Source organism: Tauraco erythrolophus, chromosome 7 (assembly GCF_009769465.1).
Source record: "Tauraco erythrolophus isolate bTauEry1 chromosome 7, bTauEry1.pri, whole genome shotgun sequence".
NCBI classification, from domain to species: domain Eukaryota; kingdom Metazoa; phylum Chordata; class Aves; order Musophagiformes; family Musophagidae; genus Tauraco; species Tauraco erythrolophus.
The window spans coordinates 590,213-611,528 of record NC_141471.1 but is presented as its reverse complement, the minus strand read 5'-3'; the positions used below and the strand labels follow the sequence as shown (position 1 = coordinate 611,528).

Genomic DNA, 21,316 nt, shown 5'->3' with positions numbered 1-21,316 from the left:
CAACTGAGTTAATCATAGAATCCCAGAACGGTTTGGGTTGGAAGGGACCTCAAAGATCATCCAGTTCCAAACCCCTTGCCATGGGCAGGGACACCCTCCACTACACCAGAGTGCCCAAAGCCCCATCCAACCTGGCCTTGAACACTGCCAGGGATGGGGCAGCCACAGCTTCTCTGGGCAACCTGTGCCAGCACCTCACCACCCTCAGAGGGAAGAATTTCTCCCTCAGATCCCATCGAAATCTCACCTCTTTCAGTTCAAAGCCATTGCCCCGTGTCCTGTCACTACACACCCTTGTCCAAAGTCCCTCTCCAGCTTTCTTGTAGCCCACCTCTCCAGACTGTCCAGGTCCCTCTGGATGCCACCCCTTCCCTCCAGCGTGTCCACAACACCACACAACTTGCTGTCATCTGCAAACTTGCTGAGGGTGCACTGGATCCCACTGTCCATGTCACCAACAAAGATGTTAAATAGCACTGGTCCCAGTACTGACCCCTGAGGAACACCACTTGTCACCGGCTTCCACTTGGACATTGAACCACTGACCACAACTCTTTGAGTGCGACCATCCAGCCAGTTCCTTATCCACCAAGTGGTCCATCCATCAAATCCATGTCTGTCCAATTTAGAGATAAGGATGTTGTGTGGGACAGTGTCAAATGCTTTGGACAAGTCCAGATAGATGATGTCAGTTGCTCTGACATCTAATTTCTTCTGCAGTAGAGTTTTATAAGCTTTCCTTGATTCTGGGTGCATACAGGTGCAGAAGAAAAGACTCTGTGTAACCTCTCTTCCTTTCAAGAATTCATGATGTAGGACCCACTCTTGCTTGCTTTAACACCACAATGTATTTATTAACCATGGTTAAGGCTGAAGAACACAGAATGCTTCCTTTTTGCTCTACCACCTTCTCCTTTTCTCCACTCACTTCTTCAGCAACAGAGTTTAACCTTCTTGGCAACACCAAGGACATTATTAGCTTCTTCCCTGTTGATATAAGTCAATATGAAACCAGTGGGTCACTTATGTATCTCCTTTCCTCATTAGAAGGACCTGTAGTTCCTACTACTTAATTGGTCCATGCTTGTTTCAGACCCTAACCCTACTATGCAAACAGTGCTGCGGGTCTCTCACCAATCATGTTGGACAGAAACGTCATCTAAATTAGCTTCCACCTTGAAGCTGGGTCTTCATTTTTTCCACCAGCTTCTTCCTGTAAATTTCAGCCCGTTTCTCACTCATTTTTGCAGTCAGGTGACAGAGATGAAGCAGTGAGATCTGTCCTAATAAAACGGAACACTTCTGAAGAGCACAAACTAATTAAATTCCAGCAGTAAGTCGGTGCCAAAGACCATTACTCAGTGCCCTCACACTAGGACTGCTGAAAAAAAGCAAAACCAAAACAGATGTGACACTTCGTGGCCATCAGCGAGTTCCTCTCCCAGCCAACAGAATCTCCCACAGGAGGTGGCCACCCGACAGCTCCCATAAGCAACAGTCTGCAGCAGCTCCTGCAGGCAGCACCCAACCCACACAGTTTTCTGTTCTGGAAGGCTAGGAATCATAGAACCATTTAGGCTGGAAAAGATCTTAAAGACCATCAAGTCCAATCATAAGCCCAACACTGCCAAGTCCACCACTAAACTATGTTCCTCAGCACCACATCCGCACAGCTTTTAAACACCTCCAGGGATGGTGACTCCACCACTGCCCTGGGCAGCCTGTCCCAACGCTTGACAACCTTTTTGGGGAAGATGTTTTTCCTCATATCCAATCTAAACCTCCCCTGGCACAACTTGAGGCTGTTTCCTCTTGTCCTATCACTTGTTACTTGGGTGAAGAGATTGACTCCACCTCGCTCCAACCTCCTTTCAGGCAGTTGTAGAGAGCGAGAAGGTCTCCCCTCAGCCTCCTTCTCTCCAGGCTGAACAACCCCAGTTCCCTCAGCTGCTCCTCACAGGACTTGTGCTCCAGACCCTTCACCAGCTTCATTCCCCTTCCCTGGACATGCTCCAGCACCTCAATGTCTGTCTTGTAGTGAGGGGCCCAAAACCGAACCCAGCATTCGAGGTGCAGCCTCACCAGTGCTGAGCACAGTGGGACAATCCCTGCCCTAGTCCTGCTGGCCACACTATTTCTGGTACAAGCCAGGAAGCTCTTGGCCTTCTTGGCCACCTGCGCACACTGCTGGCTCACACTCAGCCAGCTGTTGACCAGCACCCCCAGGTCCTTTACTGCTGGGCAGCTTTCCAGCCGCTCTTCCCCAAGCCTGTAGCGCTGCAGGGGGTTGTTGTGACCCAAGTGCAGGACGTGGCACTTGGCCTTGCTGACTCTCAGATGGACATGATTTAAACCAACCACACGTACAGCTGTGCTGGGTCAGACTAAAGGTCCATCTGCCCAGCAGCCCGTTTCTTACAATGGCCAAAAGCAGACCCCTAGGAAAGAGCAGAGGAATAGGGCGAGCGTTTAAAGAATGAAATGTCCACCACGTGACACAGTTTCAGGACTTAACTTCAACCTAAAGTAAGTTAGTGTATTAGCTAAAAAATAATTTTCCTAAATAATTTCTACAATACTTTTGAAGTTTCCTGCTCCACCCATAGCCAGCAGTTATCGAGATGACTGTTGATGACTCCTCTTTTCCTGTTATTTCATACTGTTTCATACAGTCAGGCATCCTGATTGAAAAAGGAATTACAGTCCTTTCATTGGCCTTGGCACCCTGCCCCTCAAAAAAACCAGAAAATTTTACTAGATCTGATGAAAAGACTTGTTTAGAAGGATTCCAGTGCAGTACAGTTTGAAAAGCTTCAGGTTTACACACTGGTAGTCCCTACCCAGTCGTTAAGAGATCAGCGTTCAACAGCTACAGTTGCACATGCCACAGAGCTAACAACTGTGTGCAGCCACACACCACGAGTATCGGGTTATTCCACACAGAGCAAACAAGGAGGAGGCATCTCTTGGACTTCTAAGGATATTTATCAAGTGCCCACTGCAGAGAGCAGCCCCTGAATTCGAGCTCTGGCAAGAATTCTAGTACAAGCCCAGGAACCTGAGATGTGATATACTTGGTAGTGCAGCTTTCCAGGGAGCCAACCCCAGTCCGTACAGGTGCCTGGGGATATTCTTCCTTTTACACTTCCTTGTGTCCAGCTTCCTAAGGTTCCTCTCTGCCCACGCAGCCATCTGGTGGATCAGCCACTCTCTCCAGTTTTCATCCAGCCACTTCATCCAGTTTCCAGTTCATGATACATGAAGTTCGTATCATCTGCAAACTTGCTGAGTGTGGGGTCCACCCCATCATCCACACCAATAACGAAGAAGTCACACCTCAGGCTCAAACCAAAAGGAAGACCTGAAGACCTCAACCCAAAACTAAAGGGCCAACAAATATCCCAGAGAATCCTGCGCACAGATACCCTGTCAAAGTTCAGTCCTACCCCACTGAAACGCTCGAGTGTAGACGGGTTGTACTCTGGAATAGTTTTGACCTAGTTAGTAGTGCCAGAATTAACACCTGGCTGACACCAGTTAATACAGAGCAGCTCTGAACTGGAACTGAAACATCTCCAAAAATCGCTCCTAAAGAGGGAGCACTTTACCCACGCTGCGCTTCAATTTTTTGCCACGGTACTGTGGCTCACAAAGGGTGTCACAGAATTTTTAAACCCTTGTCTCTCCTAGGGCCAGTGTTTGCTTTTCTAATGAATTACCGAAACTCATTAAAGAAAATAGAGACTTATGTTTGACCGTGTCTTGGACAAGTTTCTGCAGTCTAAAGGAAACCAGTAACTGCAGAATCCTCAATTACCAGCACTGAGTGGTGCAGACACTTCCACAAACACACAATTACCAGTGGCTACTCTGCCAAAGACGACCTGGTTTGAAGCATCAGGGACTCAGTGGAAACATCTTAATTCAGGCTGCTTTAAACACACAACTACGAAGACAGGACAGACGAGTTCTGGCTTAGCAGGCTCAAGGTTATTGAGAAGAATGAGGACACCTTCTAGTAATCCTAGATCAGATTTCCTCCTGTCTGAAAAATCCTAAATTTAGGAAAGGGAATAAGCACGCAGTTTTTACTTTGATCCCTCCCAAAAAACAACATTTGTATGGATAAACGTTTTATACTGAAGCAGTTGTCTTGCATTTACCCCAGCAACAGCACCTGAAAGGTAACTGAAAATAGGGGCCAGATACCACTGGCAGCTCTGGGAAGCAACCAGCACGCAAAAGCGCTGTGGCATGGCAGTTCAGGACTCGTGGTAGAACTCTGGTTTGGCTAAAAAAAAAAACAACAAACCCTAAGCTTGGTTTTGGCCTGACATGCAAAGGCAGCGGCCAGCAAAGCTCAAGTCAAAAGACAGAGCTGTTACTTGCAACTATATCTACAAAGATAAACAGGACACAGAATCCACTTGCTTGGACTTTGTAGAAGCTTCGTATTTCTACAGATCAAGAGATCTGAAAATAAAACTATTGTAATTAACGTTTACGAGAATTCCTACGAAGCAGTGCAAAACCAGGAACGCAACACCTCGACTGCTGCTCACAACCTGGAAGAGTCACAGGCACGAGAAGCGATCCCACAGGTTTTCAGCACACGAAAATTGCTTCAATAATCTTTTACGGGTAGATGTGAAAGAAGTCTGCCTCGTCCTCAGCGACGCTCAAAGAAAAAATTACATCTGTATCTACATCGACACAGGTGGAGCTTTTCTAAAAGCAGAGTGCATCATCACATAGGGCTTCTTTTGGCCAAAAGAGACAAGACACTCAGAATTACAACCTCGATGACAGAAGCTGTCTGTGCATGTGTCTGCACACAAGTTCTCTCAACTCCAGTAGTAATAGTGCCCCACTGGAAACAATTATTGAGAGGCCTGTGTAACATTTCCGAGAGTGAAAATACATTCAGCTGCAACTCATTTCCAAATGAGAATCCCTAAGGACAGCAGGGAATTCACAGGAACACACGACCCATGCATGGCAAGGCAAGGGCTGAAAAAGAAGGGTACAAGCTTCACGAAGAATAGAATAGGCAAGCACGGAGAGAAAGATCAGCCTTCCTTCTCCCACTTTTAATTCATGGTTTTGAAGTCCACCACCAGGTGTTTGGGGATTACTTTTGTTTTATTGCCTTACTTCACTTACTCAATTAGTTTCTACTATCTACTTACTAAACCACATGAAAGTACTTCATCCCTGTCTTTTCTTTTGTCCCACAAAAAGAGATGACAAAGGCCTATTAAGTTTTTTTCAAAAAAAAAAAAGGGAAAAAAGAAGAACTTCTGGACTAGCCCACAAGACAGGGAAACCCGACCATATTCATGGTGTTGCTCTGCAAACCCCACAAAGCAGCAGCACCCTGTACTTTGTGTGACTTACCAGCAGGCCAGAATACAGAGACCAGTAAAGAGGATGATGGGAATGGGGTAGGAAGCACACAGCAGCCCGTGGTTGTAGAACGCCCGCGATATCCTCTCGCGCAGTTTTTCAGTCAGGGTCATCCTCAACTGTCGTCACCTCGTTGCCATCCCGGAATACATCAGGGGGTCAAGGCAATTCCAGCATGCACAACGCTTCAGCAAAGGCACTGTATCCAGCTAGAAACTGGAAAGAAAGCAAGCAGGCTCGTGAGAAAAATAAATAAATGGAAAATAAACATGACCAACTCTCTTTAGAAAGACTTTCAGCATTGCAGCTCCTCGGAAGAAAAGGGAGAAAACGACACCACACACTGAGCACTTGTTATGAGCCTAGAGGCAACCTGATCAAATGATTGGGTTTTGCCTAGGGGAAGGAAGGACAAAAAACACAAGGAGAGACTGAACACCAGCTGAAGAGATGCTGCCCTGAGCTGCTGGGTGGGAGAAAACAGGCAGGAACGGAGCTAGGAACTAAACTGGCTGAAAGGAAGGAAGAAACGGAGCTCAGCAGCAGAAGAATTGCACAGCACTCCGAGGGGATGCCAAAATGCCAGTTAGAAAAGAAGGATTGAGGCGAGCTGTCAGCAACGTCGTCTTAAGGGAAGTGCTCTTGGACACGGACCGAAGCGCTTTTCAGCGCTTTAACTGTTAGCGACACACCAGCAACGAGAGAGGAGACCAGAGCAGGCTCTGCAGCTGAGAAAATCCAAAGGAAGCCGTGTTTGCATGGGGAGCGCGGGAGGGACGCAGACACAGCGCAGCAGATTAAGCCAGAGTACGACACACAGGAAAATAAATCGGCGCCGACGCTTCCCATCAAAACCTCTTTTGACTTGACTGGGAGACTTAGGACTGGGCTGTTCGCCCAGTGCCAACTGCATGGCAGATGTCAGAACCGGTCCACCTAAACTTGCGATCTGATTTACAAAGTACAAAAAATTCAATATAAAAAGCCCTAAGAAAAGGTTAAAATTAGACATTACAGTAAAGCACAAACTAAATTTCTAGGAAAGACATTTCTAGCAGGAGAAACCTACTCCCTTATTTTTTTTCTTTTTAAGCCTCAGGCTAAATGCAAAGCACGTGGTTCACAACAATGTTCTGAGATGTGAAAGGCTTGAATGCAAGACAGATTTTTTTCCTACAGTTCAAAGCTATGATTATCCAAGATTTTTATCTGAGAGGAAATAAAGACATTTCTCCTGGCTTCTCCAGAATAAGACCGAGACAGTAAGACACCCACAGCATATGAAATAAGTCATTTTGTCCCCAGGAAAACGCCGTTACTGATCGTGCCAGAGAATTCAATCCAAGACCTAAAGCCAGGCTGCCCATTAAAACCAGCTGGTCGCTTGACATTTGGAACTCCTCACCTTCACCATCTTGCATGGGAAGCGAACAGAGAGAATGCCAGAGGAGGAGGTCTGATAGATTCACACAGGCAAGAAATCCGTAAGGGCTTCTATACATATAATAAGATCTGGCTTAGGAATTGCCATCCAGAGGGACCTGGACAGGCTGGAGAGGTGGGCATGTGAGAGCCTCATGGAGTTCAACAAGGCCAAGTGCAAGGTCCTGCACATGGGTTGGGGCAATCCCAAGCACAAGTCCAGACTGGGCGGAGAATGGATGGAGAGCAGCCCTGAGGAGAAGGACTTGGGGGTGCTGGTGGATGAGAAGCTCAACATGAGCCGGCACCGTGCGCTGGCGGCCCAGAAAGCCAACCGTGTCCTGGGCTGCATCCAGAGCAGCGTGGGCAGCAGGGCGAGGGAGGGGATTCTGCCCCTCTGCTCTGCTCTCGGGAGACCCCCCTGCAGTGCTGCCTTCAGCTCTGGGGTCCCCAACAGCAAAAGGACATGGAGCTGCTGGAGCGGGGCCAGAGGAGGCCACGGAGATGATCCGAGGGCTGGAGCACCTCTGCCATGGAGACAGGCTGAGAGAGTTGGGGCTGTTCAGCCTGGAGAAGAGAAGGCTCCGGGGAGACCCTCCAGCACCTTCCAGTGCCTGAAGGGGCTCCAAGAAAGCTGGAGAGGGGCTTTGGACAAGGGTGTGTAGTGACAGGACACGGGGCGATGGCTTTGAACTGAAAGAGGGGAGATTTCGATGGGATCTGAGGGAGAAATTCTTCCCTCTGAGGGTGGTGAGGCACTGGCACAGGTTGCCCAGAGAAGCTGTGGCTGCCCCATCCCTGGAAGTGTTCAAGGAAAGGTTGGATGGGGCTTTGGGCACCCTGGTGTTAGTGGAGGGTGTCCCTGCCCATGGCAGGGGGGTTGGAACTGGATGGTCTGTGAGGTCCCTCCCAACCCAAACCAGTCTGGGATTCTATGATTCTCTGAACTGCAAATATTTAGAGGCTGGGGGAGGCATCACAGGTGCTGTTTTGGTTTATATTCTTTGCTAAGCATCCACTTTCAGCTATATGGGAGAAAGCATACAGGGGAAGCCAAACCTTAAGTACAGCCATTATGCTTCTAATTTCAGATTAAATTCTATTTAATGCCCACAGGACTATTTTACAACAATTTACCTAATTTTCCCCCCACTAATGCAACTAAAACCAATCAGATCTTCAGCAGCAGAAGCACGAGTATATCGGCCTAATGACCAAATGGAAAACCTGGATTAATATTTTTGTTCATACCTTTTCCTGAGGCACTACATCTTTCCATAAGAATCAATATGACTTTTTCAGTCGTGGGCAATTTCAGTTTGCCTACAGTCCAGCAGCCACATGAATGTTTCTGGATTTTGGGAGATGGAAGGGAAGAGAAGCGTGCTCTTGCTGCCTGGAGACCTTACAATGCAAGGGGTAGGGCGGATGAACTAGCCAAAACGCTACACATCGCATCCATGCGGAATAGAATCATAGAATCACAGAATGGTTTGGGTTGGAAGGGACCTCAAAGATCATCCAGTTCCAACCCCCCTGCCATGGGCAGGGACACCCTCCACTACACCAGGTTGCCCAAAGCCTCATCCAACCTGGCCTTGTTGGATAGACCTTGAGAATAGAAAGTTTCTTTCTTATAGTCACACAGAGAACCTAAAATATGGCACCTCACAAAGGAAGAGACATACAGCATATAGGAATATGTTTAGAAGTTGTAGAAGTTCCGTCAGAAAAGCCTGGGTTTTAACTTTTAGCTCACTTAGGCTCAGTGGCAAATATGACCTGTTCAAATCAAGTCCAGGGCAAATGTAAAAAGACAATTTAAAAACAAAATTAAAGGTGCACTGGAATCACCAGAAACGCAGACTTTCTATTCTAGGTCTTAGGAGAGAGTAGAAAAATGATCAAATTTAAAATTCCAATGACAAAGCCATCTTCCAGAGCTGCTCACAGAGTGGGAAATAATGCGGAAAATCCCTGCGTACGCAAGCCTAGCACTCTGAGCAGACCACTGAAAATCATCATCAGAAAATACCTTTTGAATAAATGGCAGTAACTGAACTGAAAATTCACAGCCTGTGCCACCAGAATTGGAAAGGAAGTTGCACACAAGTATACTGGAACTCAAACTTACAGGGCTTCATCCCACTGGTGATTTTTTTTTCAGCGTTGAGTCTTGCTAGAGCTAGAAAGCACTACGCTGGGGCTCCCACAGGCAGATCATATCCCTCATCTAAGGGATTAAAAAAAAAAAAAGCAAAAATTAAACAGCCCTTAAAAGCAAAGCCAACACTGAGCACACAGCAAAACCTCTGGTTTTCAGCACCCAGACTCCATGGCTGTCCCATTACAACAGAAGATCTGATCTCCTGAGGATGCAAACCTACCCGATGGCCCAGCCTAAGCAAGCAGACAGGGGAAAAAAAAAAAAACCCACAACAAAAAACCATCAATATGTTTCAGATTAGCCTAATTTACATTAGTAATAAAATTTATGAATGGTGCAAGTGCAAGAAGTGGAATTACGAGAAAAGCTTCGAGCACTAGAAGGCAGCTGGATGAGATGATCCAAGTCCCTTCCAACTGAAATATCCTGTTCTGTTCTAAGAAGTCCCAGAAGTGGAGAGCGGGTAAAAAACCCTCGAGTTTAGACTATTTAAAAACTCAAGTTGACACACATAACACACGCAACATCAAGTGTAGGTGAAACGTAAAGAAAAATTTTCCATGGCTAAGAGACAGCATCACCATGGCTGCAGTCAGAACACAGAAGGCTCAGGAGGACATGGAGCTGTTGGAGCGGGGCCAGAGGAGGCCACGGAGATGATGGGAGGGCTGGAGCACCTCTGCTCTGGAGACAGGCTGGGAGAGTTGGGGCTGTTCAGCCTGGAGAAGAGAAGGCTCCAGGGAGACCTTCCAGCACCTTCCAGTGCCTAAAGGGGCTCCAGGAAAGCTGGAGAGGGGCTTTGGACAAGGGTGTGTAGTGACAGGACACAGGGCAATAGATTTAAACTGGAAGAGGGGAGATTTCGATGGGATCTGAGGGAGAAATTCTTCCCTCTGAGGGTGGTGAGGCACTGGCACAGGTCGCCCAGAGAAGCTGTGGCTGCCCCATCCCTGGAAGTGTTCAAGGCCAGGTTGGATGGGGCTTTGGGCAACCTGGTGTAGTGGAGGGTGTCCCTGCCCATGGCAGGGGGGTTGGAACTGGATGATCTTTGAGGTCCCTTCCAACCCAAACCTTTCTATGATTCTGTGATTCCACGACACCGCGCGGGCCAAGCGGGGCCACTGCTGCTTCACCTGCTGCCTACTACGGTAGACCGACCTCGAGAACCAGCTTCCTCGCACGTCGTGCAAACGCCATCCTGGCTTCATCCCTGCAGTCCAAGTACGTGGCACTTGATTCTCCACCTTTGCCTTAAAGTGCAAATAAATGGCCATTTCTGCTCCTCCCTGTAACTAAACAGTGACCTGGGTGTCCACAAACACTTGGGTGCTGCACCCCAGGAAGAAAGGGCCGAGCAGATCTGATGGGCTGGGTGTCAAGACTGGACCATTCCTTCCGAGCCTCGTTCCACGAGTAACTTGGGAACACCACGTATATTCTGCCTCTGTGGCAGCAGGACGTCAGGCTCTTTGACCAGCCTTACCTTCTCTAACGGCAATTTCGGGGTTAGCATCACACTGGGAACAGTTTCTACTAATTGCAAAGAGGAAAACTTCGTATTTACTCGCTTCACCCGATGTGAAACATCAGCTTTCATTAAAAAGAAAACATTAAACATTCCAAAGCTATTATTTGCTTATTAGTTTTTCTGGGGTTGCATATTAAATTCTGAAATCTTTATTAGCCTTACGCTACAACAGTGCTCGTAAAAGTGGGAACTATTCCTACTCAAAGTCATTTTTGCAAACAAATATCAGCTAACTCAAAATAAACCCTCTGATTTTAGGGCAAATGTTGAAGTAGAATCCATTCAGAGTATTTCTTCCCTTTTGCATGATGGCAAACCCAGGACAAAGTTTGACTGGAAACAAGAGGACATCAGGACGTCTCCTTAGCCTTGCAACACGATATGCTGCATTTCTGGTTCGCTTCAGGCACAAGAGACAGACACATAGAATCCCAGACTGGTTTGGGTTGGAAGGGACCTCAAAGATGATCCAGTTCCAACCCCCCTGCCCTGGGCAGGGACACCCTCCACTACACCAGGTTGCCCAAAGCCCCATCCAACTTGGCCTGGAACACTGCCAGGGATGGGGCAGCCACAGCTTCTCTGGGAAACCTTGTCCAGTACCTCACCGCCCTCAATGTAAAGAATTTCTTTTTTATATCTAATCTAAATCTCCCCTCTTTCAGTTTAAATCCATTGCCCCTTGTCCTATCACTACACGCCCTTGTAAAAAGTCCCTCTCCAGCTTTCCTGTAGCCCCCTTTAAATACTGGAAGGCTGCTATAAGATCACCCTGGAGCCTTCTCTTCTCCAGGCTGAACAGCCCCAACTCTCTCAGCCTGTCTCCAGAGCAGAGGTGCTCCAGCCCTCGGATCATCTCCGTGGCCTCCTCTGGACTCGTTCCAGTAGCTCCATGTCCTTCTTGTGTTGGGGACTCCAGAGCTGAACACAGTATTCCAGGTGGGGTCTCAGGAGAGCAGAGCAGAGGGGTAGAATCCCCTCCCTCGCCCTGCTGCCCACGCTGCTCTGGGTGCAGCCCAGGACACGGTTGGCTTTCTGGGCTGCCAGCGCACGGTGCCGGCTCATGTTGAGCTTCTCATCCACCAGCACTCCCAAGTCCTTCTCCTCAGGGCTGCTCTCAATCCATTCTCCGCCCAGCCTGGACTTGTGCATGGGATTGCCCCCACCCACGTGCAGGACCTTGCACTTGGCCTTGTTGAACTTCATGAGGTTCTCCCAGGCCCACCTCTCCAGCCTGTCCAGGTCCCTCTGGATGCCATCCCTTCCCTCCAGCATGTCCACAACACCACACAACTTGGTGTCATCTGCAAACGTGCTGAGGGTGCCCTCAATCCCACTGTCCATGTCTCCAACAAAGATGTTAAATAGCACTGGTCCCAGTACCGACCCCTGAGGAACACCACTCGTCACTGGCCTCCACGTGGACATCGAACCACTGACCACAACTCTTTTGAGTGCGACCATCCAGCCAATTCCTTATCCATGGAAGGATACAAGGATACAACACAACGAAGTTCAGAGATAGATCATAGGAAACAAAAGCTAACAGCAGGCTTGAAGGAGCAAGGTTTGGCTTTTAAAGTCTCCCAATTTCCAAACCAAGTTACACACCAAGCAATTGCTTAGACTCACTAGTCATTCCTTCCATTTAGAGAGGCATAAAACATGATTTTTACCAGAATTACACAAATTCAGCTATATACAGGTGTGATTTCATCTAAGATGCTTTCCCCTCCACACACACACACATCCAATTCCAACATTTCATGGAGCTGCAGCACCTCCCATGGTAACTGTTACCCGGGGCTGGCTGGGCAGGGGTGGGATGGGGGAGCACGGAGCGGGGGCCCGCGGAGGGAGCGTAGCTCCAGGAAGGACACCCTGCACCGAGGTTACTCATCCACACCTCGAGAAATAGATTTTTCACTAAGGCCACAAATTTGCCACAAACTGGAAATTCAGTGCTGCAGCCAGAAAACAGAATTTGGATTATAACAAGCTCACAACACCCGGAATGTTGCAGAAGAGGGGATTTGCTACCTTGTGAGCAGAATCTTTTCCCCCATTCTCGTGTTGCACAGAGGAGAAAAAGCAATTGCTGAAACAATCCGATTGCCATCGTCTAATCCGTAATTCGCTGCGAACCACGGCAGATTACATCCCACAGGGAATAAGCACACTGCACGATCGGGGTGCTACGGACACGTACACGTACCACAGCTCAGCTGGTGAGCAAGTACTGCCCCAAATCCCAAAAATCTGGATGGCCTGCGACTAGCTGATGTAGCAGCACAGGCCAGGTGAAGATGAGATGCCGGATCCGGTGTCCTCTGCTGCCGCCCAGCATCCCTGGCTCTCCTGCTAACTCCTCCACGGACAGTTTTCCGACAACCTGGCTGATACGCCACGCGGGTCAGAAAACCACAGTGCTTCCCAGCTGGAATGCGGTTCCCCTCTGAATCCTCTTCACTCTCCCACAGATAGGAAGGGAAATTTGACTAAAACCAGGAATATTTTCTGATACCATGTTATACCCCACAGCTTTGTACTTTTTTGGGTGTTCTACACCCTCTGCCACACGCAGACTTACTAACGAGGTTCTCGAGCAGCCAAAAACTCTTCTCATACATAACGCTGCAACTCCAGAAGGGCTTCTACCATCTCATCAAGAGAAAGCCCAATCATTTATTTGCTCTTCAGGGAGAATATTAAATGCCCACAGCGCTTTTAGAGCCCCAAGGCCACCATTTTCAAGCTGACCTTTATCCTCATCAGAAAGCACATCATGTTATACACCAGTTAATGCGTAATATACTCCATGCTGATTGCTGGCGTAAGACAAAGCAACTTTTCAACCAGAATAAAGCACCAGCATCGGCGCTTCACAGCACTGCACCATACCACCTGCTCCCTGCATCCCCTCGGCACACGCCAGCACAGCGGATCTTCATCCCAGCCCCTCATTAAAACTCCTTCTGGCTCACCGTGATTTCCAGCTAGCCGCCAGGAGCTCAGCCTCTTCCATATCCCACCTGTCTGAGAGCTGAACAGATGTTCCACTTTCCTCTTTCTCTTTAAGCTTTTCTCTAACGAGGGGTTTGTGGTGGAGCATTTGAAAAATATTCAGCTGGCCAGCTCTGCAGCCGGGTAATGCAGCTGCACTGAAGCCGAACCCAGATGATTTCACAGACATCGTAGCCCAGCAGAGGTTGGCAGAGACCTCTGGAGATCATCTGCCCAGCTCCCCTGCCCACACAGGGTCACCTGGAGCAGGTTGGTCAGGGCCATGCCCACTCAGGTTTTGAGCATCTCCACTGATGGAGACTCCACAGCCTCTCTGCAACTGGTTCTAGTGTGTGACCACAGGAATCAGTGGCCAGCAGGGCAAGGGAGGGGATTCTGCCCCTCTGCTCTGCTCTCGGGAGACCCCCCTGCAGTGCTGCCTTCAGCTCTGGGGTCCCCAACAGCAGAAGGACATGGAGCTGCTGGAGCGGGGCCAGAGGAGGCCACGGAGATGATCCGAGGGCTGGAGCACCTCTGCTCTGGAGACAGGCTGGGAGAGTTGGGGCTGTTCAGCCTGGAGAAGAGAAGGCTCCGGGGAGACCTTCCAGTGCCTAAAGGGGCTCCAAGAAAGCTGGGGAAGGGCTTTGGACAAGGATGTGTAGCAACAGGACACGGGGCAATGGCTTTAAACTGAAAGAGGGGAGATTTTGATGGGATCTGAGGAAGAAATTCTTCCCTCTGAGGGTGGTGAGGCACTGGCACAGGTTGCCCAGAGAAGCTGTGGCTGCCCCATCCCTGGCAGTGTTCCAGGCCAGGTTGGATGGGGCTTTGGGCAACCTGGTGTAGCAGAAGTGTAATGCTGGTGCTTTATTCTGGTTGAAAAGTTGCTTTGTCAGTGGGTAGCCCACTATATGGTTTTACAAGCCTCACTAAGGTTTAAGAAACACAGTGCAAGATCTCTGTGTACAGACAGCAGCTTTTCTCATCCCGCTGTTGCAGCACGTGAGGTTTGCGACACTCGAACGCAGAACCAGAAGAGCCTCTAACATTTCCTTACTAAATATTTGTGTGTACGACCACAAAAGTCCAGGCTAAGCCAATATGAAACTGCTCCAAACACAAGAAGAGCAAGCTTGCTGTTATTCCATAGGATTATGGATGCTGGAACAGTTATGCTTTCTTGGAAAACTCCTACTCTTGCTCTAGTTTGCTGCCTGTACTGCAAATTCTTCGAAAAAACAAGACTGACCAGCAAAGGAAGAAATGCAGAACTTCTTTTTGCAGCAGAAATAAACTCAAACTAACAGATGCTGAATGATACTCCTTCTCCCAAGACAAAAGCTTTTATCTCACTTAACAATTGCTACATGTTCCAAATTCTTTGCATTTCTGCCCGAGAACATTTCACAGCCTTCACAGAGGCCTCCCTTTACCACAGAAGCACAGGAAAATGCAGCTCGTATGTAGGTAGCAGCAGCTCAGACAACACAAGCCCACTGTAAGCGTAGAGGGAAAATTACCCAATGTACAGAAATTTCTCCCTTTACAATAAACAGTAGCCTGTTTTTTTTAAAAAGTATATCCAACATCTCAGTTTTCCATAAAATGTTCTTGAATCAGGTCTTAGCATTAGGTAGTTATAAAAACATATTACTGAGCTAGCGAAGAGGAGGGAAAAAAAATATATATTAAAATATCACTGTTCTTGCAGTGATTTTTTTTTTCTTGCAGTAATTTTTCTTACACTTGGATACAGAAAATTATTTGCTCCATCTTGTTGCCTATAGCAAAGTCCTATATCTAACTTTTCAACATGACTTTTAACCCAACATTTTCCATTTACAACATCGAGCTTGGTAAAGTAGGAACGGATCCAACACGGTCCTTCTGGCCCCCCCCAAGCCCCTACCACCAGCCACAGCATCCCCCCGGGACCTAACACGTCGAACGCGTGACTTGTCTCTCCAACATACCTGTTCCTTACAGGAAGAACGACACATCACACCACTGTAGCAGCCTCAGATCTGAGGCAGAATTTCAGCAGCTTTCCTGCCCTGGCTGTTATTTGGGGAAGGAAAGGGGAGGAATGAAGGAGAAAGAAGAAAGAGTTTATTAAAAATTGAGATTTATAAAGGTCACTCAGTGGCTCTCTGCTGTTGCCAGCAGAGCAGATCAATTTGAGTGCTGTTCTCTCAGCACCTGAGGGCACAGCAGGCATGTGGACCATTAGCAATAATTCACCCTCCCAACGCTGCAGTCATTTGCCACGTATCCATCAATCCAACCCAGGCTCCCCGGGGACAGCCGAATCAGCGGAGCAACCTTCTGCCTTCCAATTTATCACAAAACAAGTGCAGACAGCAGGATGGATGCTGCTGGAGACCAGATTAGCCAGGCTACTTCAAAATCGTATGTCAAACGAGAAATGGTTTTATCTGGGCTCCAGTAAAGATCCTGAGCCACAGAACAGAGGGTCCGTACAGGACAACATCTCCTTCATATCCATGTATCATCTCCTTCACATGGCAGCACTTCTATAGCCAACGGGGACGTACCAACACACATGGCTACTGGTATTTCATGCATTCCTGGGCTACAACCAGGACACACAAACAGAAATGGAAGTGATCACCAATACTGAGTCTCCTGTCTGACTTAGAGTCTCTACTCAACCTGCAGATGTCTCTCGGACCTCTTTTCAGTCCTCGCCACAGCTATGATTTCATGACAGTGCTAGAAACTCAGTACCACAAACACCCTCCGAAAACAAGTGAAATCAAAGAGGTTCCCTGCCAGGGCAGCAAACGGCCAGATGTTAGATCACTCACACGTCAGCACAGAAAAAACAGGTTTTCTTGCCCTTTGTTGGACTGCAGAGGTGCTTTCGTATCCTTGAGATGCTAGAAGCTATCCCCGCTGCGATCCTCTCAGAAAAATGACTGGTGTCAGCTGCTGCAGGAGCTCTCGCATCCCAGCATCAGCAAAAGGGAGAAGGGGAAGGAAGAGTGGGTGGAACAGCCCTCAGGAAAGCAGTTCTCCCTCTTCAGCCAGTGTGGAGTCTCCTTCAACGAGGGCCAGCGATGAAGCATTCTTCCAAAGACTTCAGAGGTGGGAAAATAAGAAATACGCTCGAGACACTAACCTCCCTTCATAGAAATGCTACACAATCAGCTCTAACACTAAGTTCCTATTCTCCACTCGCATTCCCATGAGAAGAATAACGTGCTTTGTGCAGTGAAAGGACAGAGAGGTCACGAGGAACAGAACACTTCCTATGGGAAAATCACGACCAGTGCACTAACCTCCTGGAGGCTGGTGTCTAGAACGGGTTAATCCTGACACTGCTCTTTCAGAAACAAGGCTCCAGAACAGCTTGTACGTTCTCAGTTGAGTATTCTTCATAGAAGGGCACTTTTCATATTCAAAAAGCAGAAATCCTTCAATTAATTAAATTTCAGGCTCCATTAATAAATTAATCAATAAATTAAATTTCCCTCCATTCCAGCTACATGGCCAAAACAGTATTAAAAGTCTGCACTGAGTTTTTGAACTTGATTTCAATATGCAAAACGTGCACCAAGCCCAGGACAATCACGCACACGCATCCTCAGCGCAAGTCTCACCTTCCTCGGGTCAGAACGTGGCCAGAAACAAGCTGGTTTTGATGGGAGCTGGACCTGTGAGTTCTCAACAGTACAACACTGCACTGCAAGGACCAAACATCCCACATCCTTCCCTTCTCGTTGGTCCTCCTCTGAGGACACCTCAAAGCTCTTCGCACCGGTCTAACGTTTGGACTCTGTGCTCTAAACTTGCTTGGCAACTCATTTCCAAACTCAAACTAAAAACAAACCACCAAAAACAAACAAGAGCATGTTTGCCAGGAACTTAAGAGGTTTAAAGATGAAGGAGTTACACACATCTCGATACAAAATTTGACATAAATTAACAGCAGCTACTCCCTTCATTCTCACCTTTCAGCCTGTTTTCCTCCCCCTTCAATATTCATTTACGTTTCGAGATTTTAGAAATCCAGAAGTTATCTGAAATAGGTCCCATTTTACAAGTGGCATTTCACTCATTTTACAAATTTTTTATCATATCCTGACAAGCTTGAGTAGCAACATCAACAGAGAAACATTGCCACAAAGATTCAAACCACAAGCACCTGAACAACCTTAATGTCCCGGGTAACGGTTGGACCTCATGATCTTGAAGGTCTTTTCCAACCTAAATGATTCTACAGTTCTGTACTATGTTATCTACTACTAAATAAGGGACTGGCATTCAAAATAAGTTTCTAAGCCTGGTTTCAGGACAGCTTTTGGACTTTTCTGCCAGGAGAAGAACCTCAGCTAAACTCCTGCTTAAGAAGAGCAGTTCACTGAACGTAGTTCCTCTCAAACGTCCTTTCTTGCTTCCTAAAATACTGCCACTTATCGGTGTGGATGAAACGACAGGATGTTCCACGTGCAGAACCAGCAAACACAGAAGTCAGAGAGGTAACAAAAACAGAAAGCACCCAAATTTAGAAAAACCCTACAACTTCAAAGTTTACTCTTCTTTTTGCACCCAGCCGCAGGAAGCTTACTCGTTTATCAAGCATATTGGCAGCTTACCAAACACGAGGAAACATTTCCCAAACTCTTCCTCCTGCCCGCAGAGCTCTTGCCCAACCTGGGTCTTGTTAGCAATGTTCTGCTCTCCGCTGGCACTTCACTACACAGAGAGAAACACGATCGTATGAGACAGTGTCTCCCTTAAACGATGGGTTCAGCTTGTTTCGGCATCGTTTATTTCAATTTCAGAAATATTATGAGCACGTAACTGGTGCAGGGTTAGCGATGGAGACACACGATAGAAAAATCGGCGAAATCAGTTAGGACAAGGTTTGGTCTGGAGAAGAAAAGGTGCAGGACACACAACACACGGAGAACCCCCAAATGTAATTTCCAATTTTGGCACTAAGCTGCTGAGCAGATTTTGGACAAAAAGCTTGCCCTCTTTAGACTCACTTCTTCCTGGTCTGTAAAAGGAAAGTAAATTATACTGATTCCATTAAAAATACCGTGAAATATACAGCTAAGAATCCCAATTCCAAAGCTGCTACTGTAAATATCAGGAAGATACGCATCAATCTCCTAATTTCTTCGCCGCTCCACCAGAACGTGTTTTCCAATCTAGCACGCCCAGCAGCACATCAAATCTCAACCAGATAAAGCCCCTAAGCCCTCCAGAAACCAGCTGTTTTGTCTGTCAGGGAGCGAGTCAGAGGATTTCCAGTCAAGGTGGATTTTTTCCACAATACCAATGTATCAGCTGCAATTGGATTTTAAAAGCGCAACCACAACGTTCTATTTTCTCCAGGCCTTAGGCCACTGAGTACTAAACTCTTACTTTAATGAGATAAGAAGGGAAGAGAGACAAATCAGATTGTAGCTTTTGGCTTTTAATTTAATTATTGAATTTTTTACTACAGGAAATAGATGTTTACTTAGATAAATAGACGTCCACAGTTATATAACACTATAATTAAAAACTACCAGGAGTTTTGGAAAGGATATAAACTCTCAAGTGCTATTAAACGATGGTAGTTAGAAAGTCTTTCAAAAAAGACTTTTCCAAATGCCTCATAAACTTCCTCCACCATCTATCAGCAAAGACTGTACTGAACTGGAAAGTGGCAATTCCCTCATTTTATCAAGGAATTCATTGAGTTCAGAACCTGCCGTCGAGCACGTTTTTCACTGAGTTTCTCTATCAACAAGATCAACACCAATTCATTATTATTCAGCCCGCTAAAGGCTCTTGCACCATTATTTTTGCTACAGGGTTAGTTGTGTAGCTGGTAGCCAAGCTCAGCTCAGCTCTTGTGGCTTTGGTGCACTTCTCCCTGTCGATGGCATCATAGCAGGGCGTACAGGACCAGGTTGTAATGTAATTCCTTAAAAGGTTCAACAGAAATAAAAAAGAACAAAGGTTTGAGCCATCACCTGGTTCGCACTAGGTCTGATTTCATAGAATCATAGAATCCCAGAATGGTTTGGGTTGGAAGGGACCTCAAGCACCACCCAGTTCCAACCCCCCTGCCATGGGCAGGGACACCCTCCACTACACCAGGTTGCCCAAAGCCCCATCCAGCCTGGCCTGGAACACTGCCAGGGACGGGGCATCTACAACTTTCCTCCACGTGTGGCACCACCTCAACAGGATCAGACCTAAGCGGCACTTGAATTAACTCTGTATTTAAATTCTCAACAAGCAAAGCACAAAGACGCACGTTTGGACAGTGGCTCTGCTTTTACCAGAAAATCTCATCTGACAACTAAAGTTATATCTTTCCAGGAAATAACAGAGTCCAAAAAAAAACCCGCTGCTTTGGATAACAGCAAAGTAGGGAAAAAATAAGTGAGGCGGGGGGAGACTACATAAAAAAAGAGTGTTTTTAAATAAATCTTAAGTGGAATTAGAAGAGCAAAATGTTTGGAGGGGACAGAGGCTACTTAGAGATATTCCATGGGAAGCTCAGAAGAAATGTCTATCACGTATCAAAAAAATCAGTGAAGAGCTGAAGACGTGTCCAAATGAGGAAGACAAGGAGAGAGGTTCTTGCACACTCTGTATGAGAACAGTATACAGCAGGTCAAAAGGGGGTCTGAGGAAGAGGCAGAAGAGCTAACGATAAATGCTAAGTCAGATACCACCAGCAGCAACTCCACCAGAGAGTCTGTAGGACCAACAGATGATCAGGAGAACACAAAGAGAACAAAAAAAAGCACAGAAGAAAAGCTACAATAAAATTTGAATTTATTTTCACAGAGGAGAAGCTAAGGGGAAGGAAGCTTCCCTGCACAAATCCTCTTAGGAGGGACATCAGGCTCTATCACAGATCAGCCTCACATGACAAAGGAGGGCCTTCTTAGGGCTAGAAGTTGATTGTAAGAGGTTAAAAAAGGATCATAACAAATGTTTGATTCTTTTAATAGAGGGAGGCAACCAGACAGTCCGACAGGGCACTGTGCTGTTTGACACATACACGGTTTCCCTGGAATAAAGGTGCTGTGTTGACACAAGTAACACTTTCAGTTGTCCATTATTCATGGTGGCAACAATCAGGCCGAGTGAAGAGCTGGGAAATAACTTCAGTCCTAATAGTTAATTCTCTGAAAATGTGAACTCGATGCAGTCAAAAAAACCCAGTTCCTAATCTACAATTTGCATAGAATGGAACGGAGAAAGAACAGAAATCACTGCATTCACGTGTAAACCTGTGCTATACACAATCCTGGTCGTTCTTCCTCCTCATCTCAAAAAGGGTGTCCAGGACCACTAGAAAGGCACAGAGAAGTTCAGCAAGGACGGTGAAAGAGAGGGAGCGGCTTCCGTAAAAACAAAAACACATGGGAAGACTTTTCAATCTGGAAAAGATTTTATCAGCAAACAGCTACAACGGATCTCTCTAAAAATCAGAGGTGATCTGAGGCAACTGGGCAGGGGAGAGCTGCCTCCGTGAGGACTGGGATCACTCAGCATCAAACAAAACCACAAAGTGGCAGCTCAAAATAAACACACAGCTCAGCTGCGGAAATCTTTACCCCAGGACACCGTCCGTGTCACGTGTGTTGAAAAAGCAAGCGGAGAAATGTTTGGAAGAGTGAGCCATGAAGGTTGGCCAGCAGGGCGAGGGAGGGGATTCTGCCCCTCTGCTCTGCTCTCGGGAGACCCCCCTGCAGTGCTGCCTTCAGCTCTGGGGTCCCCAACAGCAGAAGGACATGGAGCTGCTGGAGCGG

The 21,316-nt window shown here is 47.2% G+C and overlaps 1 protein-coding gene across 1 annotated transcript in view; it reads right to left on the bottom strand.

Annotated features, from left to right (window-relative positions):
* Nucleotides 1-18,173, bottom strand: part of SCAP (SREBF chaperone) — a 63,949-nt gene extending 45,776 nt beyond the window's left edge. The window contains 2 exon segments of the mRNA XM_086614384.1: nucleotides 5,398-5,615; nucleotides 18,146-18,173. Coding sequence (XP_086470510.1) covers nucleotides 5,398-5,519 — 122 coding nt within the window. The 5' untranslated portion in view covers nucleotides 5,520-5,615; nucleotides 18,146-18,173.
* Between the last annotated feature and the right edge of the window lie 3,143 nt (nucleotides 18,174-21,316).